At 41.7% G+C, this 18,171-nt stretch overlaps 1 protein-coding gene across 3 annotated transcripts in view; it reads right to left on the minus strand.

Annotated features, from left to right (window-relative positions):
- The window catches only part of PAK5 (p21 (RAC1) activated kinase 5), a 424,652-nt gene that overhangs the window by 32,696 nt on the left and 373,785 nt on the right, over window positions 1–18,171 (minus strand). For all 3 annotated transcript variants that reach the window (NM_001206594.2, XM_059892554.1, XM_059892555.1), the window contains 1 exon segment: window positions 12,291–13,076. In NM_001206594.2, coding sequence (NP_001193523.2) covers window positions 12,291–13,076 — 786 coding nt within the window.

The raw sequence follows: 18,171 nt of genomic DNA on the forward strand, positions 1-18,171 counted from the left end.
ACTGGGAGCCAAAGTCGGGTTCCTTCCTTTAACCAACGGCTTTGTTAGAAGCCTGTCCTGCAGGAGTAACTCACACTGATGTTAATAATGATACCTGACATTTGCTGAGTGCTTTCTACATGCCAGGGACCATTTTAAGCATTTCATATACATGCCTGTGTTTAAATCCCAAGTAACACAATGAGATAAAGTCCTGAAACTGTTCCATTTTACAGATAAGGAAACTGAGACACCATGGGTTTAAGCAGGTCATGGAAAAGTCTCATAGCTCCTAAGAAATTGAGCTGGGATTCAAATCTAGACAGTATCACCTTAGAATTTGTGATAGCTTCTCAAGGTATCCTTCAACAGTAAGAAGATAGCCAGGGTCAGGACTGAGGCGAACACAGTATAGAGTGACACCTACAGAGCTAAAGCCTGGTCGGGTGTTTCACTAGGGGCCCAGATGTCTAAGCAGCCTGGGGCAGGATGCAAGAACTCGGCCAGAAGATGATGGATGATAATGCCTGATGGAGGGGGATGGAAGAAAAATTAAATGTGTGTTTTAATAGTCTTGGCTTATATAAATCAGTTCAAAATATATTAAAAAGGGATAATCAATCATTACAGCAAAATGAGTTGATTGTTACAGGAAAATGAATGTATTGCTTTCATTTTTCTGTGGCCACAGCAGAATTTTGTGTTCATCCACAAGGCTCAAATTTTCTTCTAGGTGTTTGTCTAAGCTCTCTTCTATAACAAGGTCTCCTGGCTTTTTACATGGCTTTTAAACTGTTATAACTATTTAATTTTCCTACCTTAAATAATCTTTCCCATGATACCTTATAATCATAAATGGGTGAAACAAAAATGATGAATGTGTCCATATATACTATTTTGTACATACATACACACTTGTGCCTATAAGAAAGACTTTTAAAGGAGTACAGCTTGAACTGGCAACCTTTTCTACAGCCTGACTTACAAATATATTCTAGGGAAAAAAGGAGTACATTTGGAGTCCATGTAGGCAGGCCTACAGTATCTTGAGATGAATGTAAGATTTTATCATTTAGTAAAACCACAATGGAGTGAAATTAGACTAGGGAAAGGTATGGACATTTAAAAAGAGAATCCAATGTGCCTCTCACCACCCATGTCTCAAACCAGTTCCAAAAGATCTATGCATCTAGTGTATGCTCTAAGACCTTATTGCAGAAAGACCTTATTTCAAGGACACAGGGGCGGGAAGGCAGAAGGCAGGAGAGAAAGCAGTGAAGAGCCACCAAGAAAAAAGTCCTGCGATTTTGTGGAAAAGTAGCTTCATACAAATAAGACCGTGGTCTACATACATTAAAGGTGGGTTTCCATACGGCAAGGTGTAGCAATAATAGAGAAGACCAGATCGATTTGTAAATTATCACCTAGGCTGATGTCACCAGACTGCCAAATTGCTTAGCTGAGGTCACAGGATGACTAACTGTCACTAAAACTCAGATACATTCTGAGATGTATGTATGAAATTCTGAAATTTCTGAATTCTGAAATTTTGAAATTCTGAAAAGGAATTCTTTCTACAGGAATCTTTAAAAATACTGAAAACAAATATAGAAAATGTCTCAGTTTCCTTCCTTTTTGAAATGGCTAATAACATATTTGTTTTTTAGTTTCCCAATGACATTCAGAATTCCATATAAATTAAATCTTGCTTTTTCATGGCTTTATTCAAACCCCGTGAAGAATTAAGAAAGGCCCCCCACAAAAAAGCAGTATTATAAGGGAATAAATAATTCTCAGTTAACAACTCAGCCAGACTGCCCTTGCACAATAAGCATGACATCTTCAAGGATAGGGTCAGACACAGGCTTGTGATGTATCAAAATTATAAATAATTATAGCAATGAATTCATTTAATCAATCAATTTCACCAGTGGTGTGCTGGGGTGGACAGGACATAAAACTCCACACAGCTATCAATTGCTCTGATTACAGCTGGCTGTCAGCCAGAATTCCTGTGATCCATGTTAGTTAAATGCACATTAATCTGAATTTGGCAGTGTAATCAAGGACCTAACTGAACTGTGAAATTGAATTCTGCAGTGGAACATCATTTGACCATTTTATGCCAAGGCTGGGGAAAAAAGGCTCAGCGGGAGGACGGAGAGAGAAAAAAAAGAAGGAAAAAACTCCTGTGGCAGCATCTATTTGTCATCGTGGCCTTCTATGCTGGTGACAGGCAGGCTGCGGCTGGATTGTGCTGGATGTGTGTGTGTGTGTGTGTGTGCACACGTGTGTGCGTGGTATAAGTCTGCACCCACATAATGGGGACTGCGGAAGCTTCCATGAAGGATGGAGTCTCTCTCTCCACGCCCTGCAGTTATAGAGAATGCAGAGGCAGCTGTTTCCAGGGCCTGAGTGTGATGCTTTAATACACCTTTTCAAAGCACAACAAAGCAAAGAGACTGCTCGTGCCCGGAATGAAAAAAGCCAGACTACGTGCTACTTGTTCTCCATAAATCAAATGCAGGATAAGAGAGAACCATAGGGCTCTAAATAAGAAAAGGACATCTTACACTGTCCTTACTTGACTCAAAGGGAAATGTAACAGGGCCAAGGCTTGGCTTGGGAAAAGGAAAACATGTGCTCGTAAGGACCTGGGAGAGAATCTGGAGCTGGTTTTCTCTGCAGGGACATTTCAGAGATGGATAAGCAGGGGAAGGGGATTCACTAAATCCCGTGACCTGCATCCCTTGGTTATGCTCTGAAACCCCAGGCCTTCCTGCTGTGGGGCAGAGGTGCTGCTAACGGGGGCTGATGGGCTCCTGTGTCTCCGTCCTTGACTTTCCAGCCTCTGCTTCTCCCACCAAGGTGGCTGCTGACACCAGTGCTATTATTACAGGATGGTGGGGAGTTTTTCCACCTCCAATGTCATTTTAATAAACAGTAGCTACTGTTCCCAGAGCTTGAGGCAAAACCTTGACACGTGCTGAGCCATGGTCAGTTTCCTCTGAATTACTTATGTTCATTTACAAAATGGAGTGGCCCTGTTTCAGAGTCTATGACACTGGCTGGATGACACAGAGATACAGCACACACTTTGAGCTGGCATTCAATTTTGGTGAAAGAGGCACACACACATCACAGCAGGGAGCAGGGGTCACGAGCTGGACCCCCTAGGACCTCAGAGATCAAGGTATCTCCTTAAGATCCCTGTTCAGGGAACTTGGGAAGTATGTGTTCTGGACTGTGAGACACTTGCTGGGTTTCCAAACTGCATGTAGCAGAAAGCTATTCACCATATTTAACTTTTTGCAGGAAAATCTCCCATCTGTGATGCTGGATACCCATCTAGGTGTGTAGGAACTTACACATTATGACATGAAGTTTGAAGAGTCATGCATTTCCCTGCTTGCCTTTCCCATGCATCCACAAAACGGATGGTAAATACACACTAAGAGTCTGACAAGTGGCTCATGACCTGTACAAAGAGGCAAACCTTGAGTTACATGAAGAAGTGAAGCAATCTCTGATCAGCAGGCTGTCCCCTCACCTTGGAGTCAGTATATCCAATTAACCCCCCACAGTTGCTGCTCCAAACTCTGCAGATGCATCCTGTATTCAAGAGCAGATTACCCCGACCTGTGCTCTGTCGCCAGCTGCAGGCATGTTGTGGGCTGGGGGTGGGGGTGGACCTCTGGGGATTAGTTCACTGCTGAAGAACATGGTTCAACAATGTCAGGGCCTCTGAGAGCACTGGGGCAGACAAGGCCAGGTTAGATTCATTTCACTTTTAATTTGGTAATGGGAAAACCCACTTATAATGACCAAATACAATTTACTTTGAACCATAATAACATTCACGGGGAGATGAGTTCATTCATATGCAAAAGACGCCTCAAGTCTCCATCAGAAGGGACAGATGTCAGAGCTATTGCTCTGAGTCACCTCTTTGTGTGTTTTATGAGCCTTAATGAACAGCCTACAGGAGCCCATGTGTAAAGGAAAAGATCTACAGGCAGCACTCTCCGTTATTCTATTAGGCGATTAAGCACTTCTTTCTTTCTCTCTTTCCCTGCCTCTCAGCCCTTCCCTTTCTCAGATTGTTGGTGCAGCCTATCAGATTTCACCAGCCTAGTCATTTAATTACCCATAAGGCCCCTAAAGTGTCTCTGAAAAGTGTTCTGCTGGGACCCTTAGGAGATCAGGAGCCGCAGTTTTGTTCCTGGAGTCTTGGTTGAATCTGGGTATGCCAGTACCGCAAAGAATGGTGAGTCATTAAACTTGATTCAGTAAGGCTGAGCACACTGGTTCAACTGCTCTTTCCTTCCAGGGAAAGCAAAGTGATAGCTGAGCAATGAAAAGCCATTGCACTGGTGACTCCAGAAGGAGGGTCTGGGGAACCATGCCACTGTTTTCCTTGCGTCCTCTATCTTCACTCAGAACTCTTTACTTCACTGTCTATCTGGAATGGCGTGGGCCCAGCATGGCTTGCTTTGCTGCTCCGTGCAGTGGAGATGAAGTGGGTAACGTGGAAGGGTTGGTTGGCAAGAAGTCATCACGACTATCCATCTACAGTAATGATGGTTCTTGCTTTCATGCTGCTAAATTTCCTGTTCTCTCTTAGCATCTGGCTTTCATAGGCAGTCTGAGAATTTCATTTCCATTCTGGAGACCAGAGAAAGAATTGGGGTGGCAGGATTGGGGTCCCTAGGCCAGCTCAGTCATGACCTAGAGCTTTGCATGACCTTGAGGAAGTCACACAACTACTCTGGCCTGTGACCCAGATCTCTAAAGTGAGGACAGTTGTAATTATGAGACTGCACAGAGTGACTGTGAGGGCAGAGTCAGATAGAACTTGTTACCATATTTTGAAAATGTGTGAAAGTTTATATCGATAGGGTGCTCCTATGACTGGCACAAGAGATATGGTGACATGTTTTCCAACCAGAAATATTCCTGAGTATAAGGTCTGATACTGAGGATGTGCCAAGTGCTAACTCCTTTACATTTATCAACCTTTTTCCAGCCACAGGACAAGCTGGAAGCAGGTACTGAGATGCCCTATTTGCAGATGAAGGAACTGAGGCACAGACAAGATCACACAGCTGGAGAGTGCTTGAATCTTGGGGATCTGACTCTAGAACGTGTGCTCTTCAATGTCTTCTGTAATGGGTGAGAAAATCTGAACTCTGTTCTATGAAATTAAATAAGACCATCACTCAAGGTTGAGGGAGTGCATACGAGAGACTCCAGTGATCCCTACTCTTAATGCTTTACCTATAGATCGCAGTCTGGTGACTCTAAGGAGCCTGTCAAAGGATTCCAGCCTACCAAGAACAGACAGAAAAAAGTGTGCTCCTGTGCACCAAATCCATCTGTGAGTCAGCACTTGTTCCTTGTCAGCAAGGTGAGGGCTGCTCGTGGTGTGAGTATCTGGGCCCCGAGGGCTTATATCCATTCCCCAGGGCCTTATGAACCTCGTTTTGTTTTTTTTTTTTCCCTGTAAAAACAGGAACATCCTGGAATAGATAGACTTTGGAGTCCAATGGACCTAACTTTGGATCTTGGTTCAGCTGTTTGTCTCACAGCCTTGGATGTCTAGAAATATTAAGTCTCTTTGAGTCTCGGTCCTTCACAGTAAAAAGGGAAATGATCTTGAATTCTTCAGGAGTTGTCATGAGGACAAAATCAGGTCATGTTTGCAAAAGGCTTAGCATAGCACCTGCCACACAGTAAACCCCAGCATCACATCACAGCTGTCATCCATCTAGAAGCTACACACAGACTGATGTATGCAGAGGACACATATTAATAATTAGGCTACTGTAAGTATTAACTTCGGAGAAGGCAATGGCACCCCACTCCAGTACTTTGCCTAGAAAATCCCATGGACAGAGGAGCCTGGTAGGCTGTAGTCCATGGGGTTGCTAGAGTCGGACACGACTGAGCGACTTCACTTTCACTTTTCACTTTCATGCATTGGAGAAGGAAATGGCAACCCACTCCAGTGTTCTTGCCTGGAGAATCCCAGGGACGGGGAAGCCTGGTGGGCTACCGTCTATGGGGTCGCACAGAGTCGGACACGACTGAAGCGACTTAGCAGCAGCAGCAGCAAGAATTAACTTATTTAACCTCACTCTGCACCATAAGGCGTCTTTATGCCTGTTTCACAGATAAAGAAGTAAAGGCACAGTTTAGCAGTTTGCTCAGTCGTAAGTGGTGACATCAAGACTCAAGCCAGGGAGTGTATCTTCCTGACCTACAGCCCTGACTGCCAGAGAGGACTTGAGAAACGACAGTGAGGGGAAAAGGGTTCCCAGCTGGAGCTGCTTCTGCTCCCATGTGACACTGTTTTTAAAGATATTTTAGTTGTTGTAAGTGAGAGAGGGGTGCCGGTACTGAGAAGACGACAAGGGTGCTGCTAAATATCTTACAGTGCATTGGGGCACCCCTGCAACAAACAATTACCAGGCCCCAAATGTCGACAGTGTCCAGGCTGAGAAACCCTGCTATAGAGTAGAACAGGATGACACAGCCCAACCCTCCACTGCTGCAGGTGTCTGAGGAGATTGTAAGAAGCCAAGTTAAGGCTTGGCACCCACAGAAGCTATTTCTGTGCCACTGGGGATGTAGCCAGTGTCTACTGAGGGGCTGAGCCTGGAAAGCTGGGTCCCAGCTCTCCTATGAGCAGGCTGACCAGGCTGTTTACTGAGCCTCTCAAAGCCCTGGCGGGCTCATCTGTTCAAAGGGGGCAAGAATTTACAGGACATGATGCTCAACAAGGCAACACATGGATCTGACACCCAGGCAGTGCCTAGTCAACTGGCAGATCAGGGATGATACTAGGGGCTTCTCAGCAGCTGGAGCCAGAACAAGGGATGGATGTCCCAGGCCAGCACCAGACACCTGAGCCAGCAGCCGCATGGTCCCTGGAGAGTGTTGGAATAAGCACAGTCAAATGTGTGGGCAGGAGCTCCAGCCAGCTTCCCTCCCTCCAACGCAGGCTTGTCTGCAGGGCAGGGTGGAAAACAGTCTCTTTCCACACTTTTGTAGTTCTGTAAGTCCTGTATGGATTTGGTTTGACCTTATCTTCTTCTTAAGGATTCATCTGCTTAGCCCCAGCAGAAAAACCACTTAGAAGTAGAGAGACGGATGCCAGTATCTACATATTCATAACAACCTTAATTCTTGTCACTCTAATGGGAAAATTAGGTAGGTAGATAACACTGCAGGATTTTTTTTTTTACTATAGGTTAACACGCGTAATTTTTTTTTTTAATTTAAGCCAAAATGTAAAACTGGTCTCTCTCTCTCTCTCTCTCTCTCTCTCTCACACATACACACACACACATACACAGACACACACATCCTCCTCATTTTTGCTGTATTTGGAAACCAAGTTTCACGCTTTCTCTCATTATTATGAACATTACCCACTGGTTTCTAGAATTTTCCATGAGGCAAAGTCAAATTATCTGAGTCGTGATCGCCATTTCTTCTCTCAGCAGAAAATCCAAATGTGTTTGGTAGATTTTCAAGAGTTTAGTTCTAAGGACACAAGCACCTAACTATTTTTAGAAAGATGTTATATTTTCAAGCAAGCATTTTAATTACTAACAGGCCCCTTACCTCCTACCCTCCCACAAGACCTGCTCATGAATTTCTCATGGGTCTCCTATGAAACATGGAACAACACCTTGGAGTTCTGATTATAAGGGATGAAAATGACTTGGTAGGAGTGTTATGTGCTTTTTTCCTGAGCCATAATAGTTTTTACATAGTTTCTGGGTTTGAGAAAACCAGATGTTAGGGCAGCTCTGCTCTGCCTTATGTTTGGGAGTCTGCAAGAAGAGGGCATGGTAAGGATGGGGCAATTTATCCCCTCCCTATTGCCTCCTCCCTCCCTGCTTTGATCCTTCACTCCATCCTCTCTCTATTCCTCCAGTGAACCTAAAATTCTGGTGGCCACCGGGACCTCTCGTGGGTTTTACTGGCAAATGCAGTTGAACCCCTAAAATTACGTATGCCAATATAATGGGAAGAATGTTGAATTGGGGGAAACTCTAGGCCTGGATTCTTGTTCTTGTTTTGTAATCAGCAAATGAAACCTTAAGTGTGCCATGTGACTTTCTGGACCTCAGTGTCCCCTTCTGTGAAATGAATAGGCAGGGGATGTTGGTGGTTATATTAAATCTCAAATGCCCCAAGGGATTAGTTTAATGGGAAAAATGAGTGAAGTGTGCTAGGCAGAGCCTATCTTTTCTAATGGGGCAAGCTTTTACCTCCAGACAGTTCTGTTTCCAATGCTATGCGGAAACGTGGGCCCAGGGACAACAAATGGTTCCATTTTTCACAAGAGAAACCTGAGACTCAAAAGCTGAGAATTCTAAGTGAAATATCTTGATTTTCCAGGTGTTGAAAATGACTGCTGGATAACTAAACATGTTAATGGGCCAAATACAGCTCCATGACTAAAAGATTAAAGCCTCGGAACACAATTTTCTCAATGACAATGACCTAAAACAGCTCTCAACACAAGTATTCAAATATACAGCACAGAAAAATCATATTCAACCGTGTATAGCCAGAACAGTTCTGAGGAAAAAGAATACAACTGGAGGTATAATATTTCCTCATTGCAAACTATATTACAAAGTTATAGTAATCAAAACAGGATGGCTTTGGCATAAAACACACTTAGATCAGTGGAACAGAATACACAGCCCAGAAATAAACCCCACACATGCAGTCAATTATTGAAAAAGGAGCCAAGAATGTACAATGGGGAAAGGGTAGTCTCTTCAATAAACAGTGCTGGGAAAACTGGACAGCCATGTGTAAAAGAATGAAATTGGACCCCTATCTTAAACCAATCATACACAAAATTCAACTCAAATGGATTAAAGTCTTGAAACCACAAAGTTTCTAGAGGAAAGCTCTTTGACATTGTTCTTTGCAATTACTTTTTTAGACTTGACACTAAAAGCAAAGGCAACAAAGGCAAAAATAAACAAGTAGGACTAAATTAGACTAAAAAACTTCTGCTGAGCAAAGAAAGAGGCTTCTCTGATAGCTCAGTTGGTAAAGAATCTGCCTGCAATGCAGGAGACCCCAGTTCGATGCCTGGGTTGGGAAGACTCCCTGGAGAAGGGAAAGGCTATGCACTCCAGTATTCTGGCCTAGAGAATTCCATGGACAGCTGGAATTCTCTGTTCCATTGGTTTAAGAATGGAGCCCAGTTTCACTCTTTTACACATGGCTGTCCAGTTTTCCCAACACTATTTATTAAAGAGACTACCCTTTCCCCATTGTACATTCTTGGCTCTTTCTTCAATAACTGACTACACACGTGTGGGGTTTATTTCTAGATTGTGTATTCTGTTCCACTGATCTAAGTGTGTTTTATGCCAAAACTATCCTGTTTTGATTACTATAACTTTGTAATGTAGTTTGCAATGAGGAAATGTGATACCTTCAGTTGTACCGTAAAAAAAAAAAAAAAAAAAACCGCCAAAAAAAAAATGAAAAAGTAACCTACAGAACAGGAGAAAACATTTTTAGATCACATATTTGATAAGGAGTTAATATCCAGTATTCTGGAAACTCATAGCAAGGAATTCAATAGCAAAAGTACCATATTACCATATACCATAATTTTAAAATGGGCAAAGGACCTGAATACCAACAGGCATATAAAAAGGTGCTCAACTTCACTAATCATCAGGAAAATGCAAATTAAAAGCACAATGAGATACTACCTCAACCTGTTAGGATAGCTATTATTAAAGAGGTGTGTGTGCTAAGTTGTTTCAGTCGTGTCCAACTCTTTGCGACCCTATGGACTGTAGCCCACCAGGCTCCTCTGCCCAAGGGATTCTCCAGGCAAGAATACTGGAGTGGGTTGCCATTTCTTTCTCCAGGGGATCTTCCTGACCCAGGGATCGAACCTGCCTCTCTTTATGTCGCCTGCATTGGCAGGAGAGTTCTTTGCCACTAGCACCACCAATGAGGATGTGGAGGAAGGAGAACCCTTGTGTGCTGTTGGTGGGCACATGCACTGGCATAGTCACAAGTGTACAAGAAATTGAAAGTAGAACTACTACACAGTACAGCAGTCCTGCTTCCAGGTATATATCCAGAGGAAACAAAATCATTATCTGGAAAAGATATCTGTACTCCCATGCCCACTGCCACATTATTAGCATAGACAAGATATGGAAACAATCTATGTGTCCATCAACAAATGAATGGATCAAGAAAATGTGACTCAAAGAAATGTATATATAAAGGAATATTCTTCAGCCTTACAAGAGAAGGAAATCTTGAACCTTGTCATCTGCAATAACATGGAAGAAACTGAAGGGCATTATGCTAAGTGAAATAAGCCATACAGAGAATGACAACTACTGCAACTGGTATCATTTATATGTGGGATTTTAGAAAATAAAGGAAGAAGTCAAACTCATGGAAACAGAGAACAGAAAAGTAGTTGCCAGGGTCTAGGAGGTGGAGAAAAGGAAGTTGGTTAAAGGATACAGACTTTCAGCTCTAAGGTCTGAGGATAGATTGTATCACATGGTGATTGTAGTTGATAGTACTATATTGTAGAATTGAAATCTGCTAAAAGAGTAGAACCTAAATTTCTCATACATAAGCAAAAAGGTAAATATGTGAGGTGATGAATGTCAACTCAGCGAGGGAAATCCCTTCACAGTGTATATGTAGATCAGATCATCATCTTCAACACTTCAAATACCTTAAAATTTTGTCAATTATAAACTTGGTAAAGCTGAAAGAAATCACATTATTTATTCCTGAAGTAAGCACTGATGTTCACAAACTAGAGAATGTAACTAGATTCAGCTACAGGATGTGTTAATTTGCTTAGTTCATTCTACAACTGTGATGCTCTACAACCTTGGGTTGGGTGATGTGCACAGGAAATTACATAAATGATCTCCTGCATCATGACACGTGCATATGGCTTCCTAGAGCTTTTGTCTGTCAGTTAGTTAGACAGACCTCTTTCCAACCATTGCCCTGGGGAGAACATAGGAAAAGGCAGTCATGATACCTTCATCATGGTAGTTCAAATAGATAATGCAGTGAGATGGAAAGCACTCTCAATATTTAAATTTTAATTGGTGGTATGTATTTCAGGTCTTTATTTCCTTAGGATTTATTTTTATATATTGGGAACTAAAGTGATTGTTATTTTGCTTTTTCTAAAGTATGGCTTAAGTCACTCTCAATTTGTCCCTAAAAGACTTCAATATCTTGGATTATGTTTATGAAAAATAACAAACAAAGGAAAATATTGGGCATTGATAACCAATCAGATGATGCAGGCAGCCCTGCCCTCCAAGATTCGCTGTGCGGCTCACCAAGCTGTTGAAGAGACAGTATTGGGTTGCAAACGTCCACAATCATGCTTCTAGAAGCCACGTCTCCCTCAACTGGTCTGAGACCTCTGTAATCTAGAACTCACAGCCAAATGGCCCATCTTCACTTAGCTGTAGCAGGGAGGTAGCAAAAACATTTCTAAGTTAACTGGGAAAACAAAGTGCTGGCACACTTTCCAAGGTATTTTGTAAAGCCAGTAACTCCTCCAACAGTGGTTCCCAAACTTTGGGGTATCATGACCCAGCCACATTTCAAAGCAAATTTACAACATTAAGAAAAAATATTAAAAGAGAAATTACAATAAGACAAAACAAAAGAAAAAGCACACCAAGGAAGGCCTAGCAACCAGATTCCATCTATCGTCCTAAAGTTGCACACACACACACACACACACACGACATGTCAACGCTAACCTAGTAGAAAGAAATACTCTCAAAATACCGACAATCCCTTGAATTGAATACAATTAACTTTATTAAAACTTACCCATTATCCTGACTTTTTTCCCCTTTTTGGCAGTTCTAGGTACCCTTTACCAGAGTGGAGGAACTACTGTATTACTCCCTCTGGCAGTCTAGAACTCTACACTCTGTAACACAAGACACCCTGCTGTGCCAGCACAGAACATTTATCACTAATATAGCAGGATATCTTTTGGAAAAAAATGTTCTTTTGCCTTTTAACCCAGAAAGCCTGTAGGAACTCCCCAGAGGATTTGATTTTAATGAATACATGTGCCTTGCCCTAAATTCTCTGCCCTGGGGGCTTGTGAATGGAAACCAGGCAGAATTTTGATACAGATTCTCACTTACAGACTAACCAGTGCTCTAGAATGCAAATAAGAGGGTGGTGGGAGCACACCTTGTGGAGGTCCCGCATGCTGGAGGGAGGGAGGCAGTGAACGTTACCTTTGGAACGCACACTGTGGGCTCAGACAGGCGCGGGTACGTGTAGGAGCTGTAGGAGTGTCCTTGGGGGTGGGTTTTAAATGCACTTTCTCCGAAGGGCATCATGGGCTCCTGGAGCCCGGAGCCTGACCGGGACCTCTGCCGCATGGCAGGCTGAGGGCTCGTCTGACACAGGTACGATGACTTTGGCCTCCTGTCATAGTCATCCAGGCTGGGTCCCCATTCACTTTCGCTGTATGCCAAGCTCTCCTTTGAGCACCCACTGGTCCCTGCAGTTCTAGAAGGTATGAACTGGAACGGATAATCCAGAGGGGAGCTGCCCGAGGCTCTCTGGAAGCCCCACTTGAGGTCACTGTACTCGCTGGGTTTGCTCAGTGAGTCCAAGTGTGCATGATAATCTGCAGGAAACCGGGCTCTGTCGGACTGCAAAGCCTGCATCTCAGGATAATAGGCCTCCCCATGTTGCATCTTCAATACGTGCCCATTTTGCCTGGCAGAGTGGCCGCCTTTATAAAACGGGTCCAGATCATCTCCATAGAGACTCTTTTCTCTGTACTTTTCAGACGCATAGTCAGCAGTGGTGTCAGATTCGCTGGAATACTGCGAGAAGGTGAGAAAGCCGTTTTCTTCCCGATGGCCTGGACCACGGCTGGAGGCTCCCTGGTCTGGGGTGGGTGGGCTTTCCTTCCTCAGGGAGTTGGAGCGGGTCACAGAGATGTTGTCAAAATCCTCCAGCAGGCCGTTGATGGAGGTCTCCTTGCAGGGTTTGTTTCCTCTAACGATTGTCTGGGAATAATAAAGAGAACACTGTTTAAAGAAAACATTTCACACTTTCAAATTGATGGAAGAATCCTATCCTGATTCCGTCCAGTTTAAACCACAGAGGAAAATAGGCCCCAGGGGCATTTCATTAAAAAAGATAAAGAAAAAAGCCTGTTGATTCTTTGATTTCTTGACTGGTGAAATAAATCAAATATTAAACAGTAGTCTCAAATTGCAAATTCTTCCTTATCTGTCTCAATAGAGATATCAAATATCAAAAAGCCATTTAGAAGCTATTTATCGGGTATCACTGTTTTATGTACCAGTTCATTGCTTCTTCACTAAACCCTAGCAATCTAACAATAAGCTGATGATTATAATTTTAAGTTCATAACTCTTTGCTTATAAAACGTATACTTACTATCTTTTTACATTCATTATCCAGATTACTTCCAAAATTAAAACCATTGTTACTTAAACAGTAACATACTCAGAAAGAGGTGCACATTTTTTTTAACCTTTTTATGAAAGACATAATAATTGAAGCTATCAGATTTCATAGAAGAGGAAACTTTCTAAGCTGTAAATAGGGAATGGCACGAAGATTACTTATATGATTTAATTTGTGATCAAACGTGATATAACTGTAATGGTTTCTTGACTGTGTATCATCGGTATCATCATCGCCGAACTTTGGATGGCTTGGTAATGATGTGGTTGTACCTGAACCTTAGTGACAAACTGCCAAGCCCAAATGTTCCCTTTAATGAACCTAAATAACACCAGGATGAATAGCAGGAGCGGAAAGAAATCAGAAAGTACTTACAAAGCTAGTCAGCTGCACCTTGACAATGACAAAGTTTGCAGTAAAATATGACGAGGGCGGATAAAAGAACAAAGAACAAAATGTGACTTCAGACTTCCAGGAATGCAAGAGAAAAATACCTTGGAGGAAGTAGCAAGGAGTTCAAAGCCATCTCAGTTAGCACAAGCAATTTCAAACTGGAAGAAAAAGTCAAAGTCCTCCTAGACCTGTGTTTTATAGATCAGTGCTTCTCCAACTACCACAGTGAAAGACAAATTGTTTTTCTTCCCCCTCAGTCAGTTCTGGACTTAAGCCTTGGTCTTCACCCTTTCTTTTAAATAAATGTTTAAGTCTGGAATACTTTCAGATTAACAGAGAAGCTGAAAAAAGAGGTCTCATATATGTCTCACCTAGTCCCAATGTTTTTTATTAATCACATTTTTTAATTTAAACTTTCTATTTTATATTAGAGTATAGTTGATTAACAATATTGTGATAGTTTCAGGTGCATAGCAAAGTGACCCAGCCATACATACAGATGTATCCATTCTCCACTGAAACTTCAGGAAAGCTGCTAGTTGTTAACATCTTGCATTACTGTTAACATAAACTGTTTAGCACAGTCTATGTAGATTTCATTAGATTTTTTTCTTAGTGTTTCAGAGTCCTATCCAGTCTACCTCACTACCTTTATTTGTCATGTCTCCTTAGACATGAGATAATTCTCAGACTTTCCTTGATGACCTTGACAATTTTTTTTTAATTTGAAAGCTTTTTTTTTAAATTTCATTTTTTAACTTTACAATATTATATTGGTTTTGCCATATATCAATATGAATCCGCCACAGGTATACACGTGTTCCCCATCCTGAACCCTCCTCCCTCCCCGTACCATCCCTCTGGGTCGTCCCAGTGCACCAGCCCCAAGCATCCAGTATCATGCACAATTTTAACGAGTACTTGTCAGTTACTGTGCAGAATGTCCCTCAACTGGGTGTATCTGGTATTTTTCTCATGTTTAAACTGAGGTTATTGGTTTACGGAAGGAAGATCACAGAGTAATATACCAATTTCATTACATCATATCCAGGATACACACCATCAGCATTACTATTGCTGATGATATTGACCTTGATCACCTGGCCATAGTAATAGTTGCCAAGTTTTCACATGGTAAAGTTTTGCTTCCCTCCTTCTCCCCTCTCATGCACTCTTTGGAAGCAAGTCACTAAGTGTAGTCCATACTCAAGGGGTGTCCAGTCAAGATCTACCTTCCTGATGGGATGTATCTACATAAAGTACTTGGAATCCTTTTGCACAGGACACTTGCCCACTTTCCCTATTTATTTATTTTCATTTTTATATCACTTATTTGAATCAGTAGGGATAGAATCATGAATATTTACTTGTTTTATACTTTGATAGAAAGTGAAGAGGAACTAAAGAGTTTTTTGATGAGGGTGAAAGAGGAGAGTATAAAAGCTGGCTGCAAACTCAACATTCAAAAAACTAAGATATAGCACCTGGTTCCATCACTTCACGGAAAACACATGGGGAAAAAGTGGAAACAGTGACAGATTTTATTTTCTTGGGCTCCAGAATCACTGTGGATGGTGACTGCAGCCATGAAATTAAAAGATGCTTGTTCCTTGGAAGGAAAGCTATGACAAACCTAGACAGCATATTAAAAAGCAGAGACATCACTTTGCCAACAATGGTCTGTATATAGTCAGAGCTATAGTTTTTTCAGTAGTCATATACCAGATGTGAGAGTTGGACCATAAGAAAGGCTGAGTGCCAAAGAATTGATGCTTTTGAACTGTGGAGCTGCAGAAGACTCTTGAGAGTCCTTTGGACTGCAAGGAGATCCAAACAGTCCATCCTAAAGTAAATCAATCTTGAATACTCATTGGAAAGACTGTTGTTGAAGATGAAGCTCCAATACTTTGGCCACCTGATGCAAAGAGCTAACTCATTTTATAATACCCTGATGCTGGGGAAGACTGAAGGCAAAAGGAGAAGGGGGCAGCAGAGGATGAGATGGTTAAATAGCATCACTGACTCAATGGACATGAATTTGAGCAAACTCTGAGACAGTGAAGGACAGAGAAGCCTGGCATGCTGCAGTCCATGGGGTCTCAAAGAGTTGGACACAACTTAGCAACTGAATAATACTTTGGGTTATAATTCAATACAGGCATACTTCATTTTTATTGTGCCTCACTTCATTGTGCTTTGCAGATTTCTTTCTTTCTTTTCTTTTCTTTTTTAACAAATTGAAGGTTTATGGCAACCCTGACTCAAGCAAGTCTACTGGCACCATTTTTCCAACAACATTTTCTCACTTCTTGCCTTTATGTTACATTCTGGTAATTCTCGAAATATTTCAAACTCTCCACCAGCAAAAAAGATTATAATTCACTGATAGCTCAGATGATCGTTAGCATTTTTCAGCAATAAAGTATTTTAAAATTAAAATACTTTCAGACATTATTGTTTTTAGATATAACGCTATTGTACACTCAATAGACTACAGTATAGCATAAACATCATTTTTATAGGCACTGGGAAATCAACAAATATGTAGGTCTTGATTTACTGCAGTACTTGCTTTATTGTCATGGTCTGGAGTTGAACTTGTAATATCTCTGAAGTTTACCTGTACTTTGTTGTTTTGTTGCTCAAATTGTTTCAGCTTTGGTTATTAAGAGTTCTTTGAGACTGGCTGCTGTGTCCCTATGAAAAGGCCCAATTCTTTTATTTTTTGATCATTTGCGTACTTTCTGGCACTATCCGAGTGACAGAAAGTACCTTAAATACTCTAAGCTTAGCTTGTATTTTTTCTGTCCCTGCCCTAAAATCAGCCTTTCCTCTAAGGTGCCGTGGCCCCTTTTAGTGAAGGATGCTATTAGAAACCAGTGCCTGGCTGCTGGGTGTGCATACTGCTACCAGGGTGTCACTGCCTCCAAGCCCCTTCAGTGACTAGAGCCATGCAACAGTCACATGTAAAGTGACCCATGTACACACACATGTCTATAATTCTACCCATTCATCTCTATCTGTAGTAATCTTAACATGAATTCAGATGGACGTCTCTGAATCTAATCTGGTACCATGTGGTTCATTCTAGTTTTCCCCCTTACTATTTACTTCTCTGATGCCCCTGGAAATGTAGAGGGTGATGGAGGATGTGAGGGATTAAAAAGCAGTTTTAAAACACACTGATAGTCTCATTAAACAGACTGCCTTTGGGTGGACACAAATGTGCAAATAGAAAATGAATTTAGAATGTTTAAATACAACTCATCAGTGAAGGTAAGTTACAAGGTGAAGGTTATTATTTTCTCCCATTCTGAAGGCTGTCTTTTCACCTTGCTTATAGTTTCCTTCATTGTGCAAAAGCTTTTAAGTTTAATTAGGTCCCATTTGTTTATTTTCGCTTTTATTTCCATTACTCTGGGAGGTGGGTCATAGAGGATCCTGCTGTGATTTATGTCAGAGAGTGTTCTGCCTATGTTCTCCTCTAGGAGTTTTATAGTTTCTGGTCTTACGTTTAGATCTTTAATCCATTTTGAGTTTATTTTTGTGTATGGTATTAGAAAGTGTTCTAGTTTCATTCTTTTACAAGTGGTTGGCCAGTTTTCCCAGCACCACTTGTTAAAGAGATTGTCTTTTTTCCATTGCATATTCTTGCCTCCTTTGTCAAAGAGAAGGTGTCCATAGGTGCGTGGATTTATCTCTGGGCTTTCTATTTGTCCAGTCCAGGTTTGATGGATGAGACAGGGTGCTCGGGGCTGGTGCACTGGGATGACCCTGGGGTATGGGATGGGGAGGGAGGTGGGAGGGGGGTTCAGGATGGGGACACATGTACACCCATGGCTGATTCATATCAATGTATGGTGAAAATCACTACAATATTGCAAAGTAATTAGCCTCCAATTAAAATACAAAAATTAATTAAAAAAGATATATACCTAGAAAGGCAATAGTGGCAATAAAATGGACTATAGCCACCAAAAAAAAAAAGGTGAAGGTTATAGAGTAAAGGAAAGATCAGAGAAAAACAAACTAAAAATCTAGGAAAGTTTTCAGGAAGAGGAGAATTTGTAAGCTAGGTCCAAGAGAGAACAACATGTGTAAACTGTCACTTATTGAGTGACTGAGGCACACAGATGACCAGGACGTGTTACAGAGCTGCATATATAAGGCCATCAGGACGAGTGTGATCACAGAAGACACGCTCCCTGCTCACACCTGCATCACAATCACTTGCCTTTGCAATTTCTATCCAGAACACCTGTTGGTTCATCTTCA

The sequence above is a fragment of the Bos taurus genome, chromosome 13 (assembly GCF_002263795.3).
Source record: "Bos taurus isolate L1 Dominette 01449 registration number 42190680 breed Hereford chromosome 13, ARS-UCD2.0, whole genome shotgun sequence".
NCBI lineage: Eukaryota > Metazoa > Chordata > Mammalia > Artiodactyla > Bovidae > Bos > Bos taurus.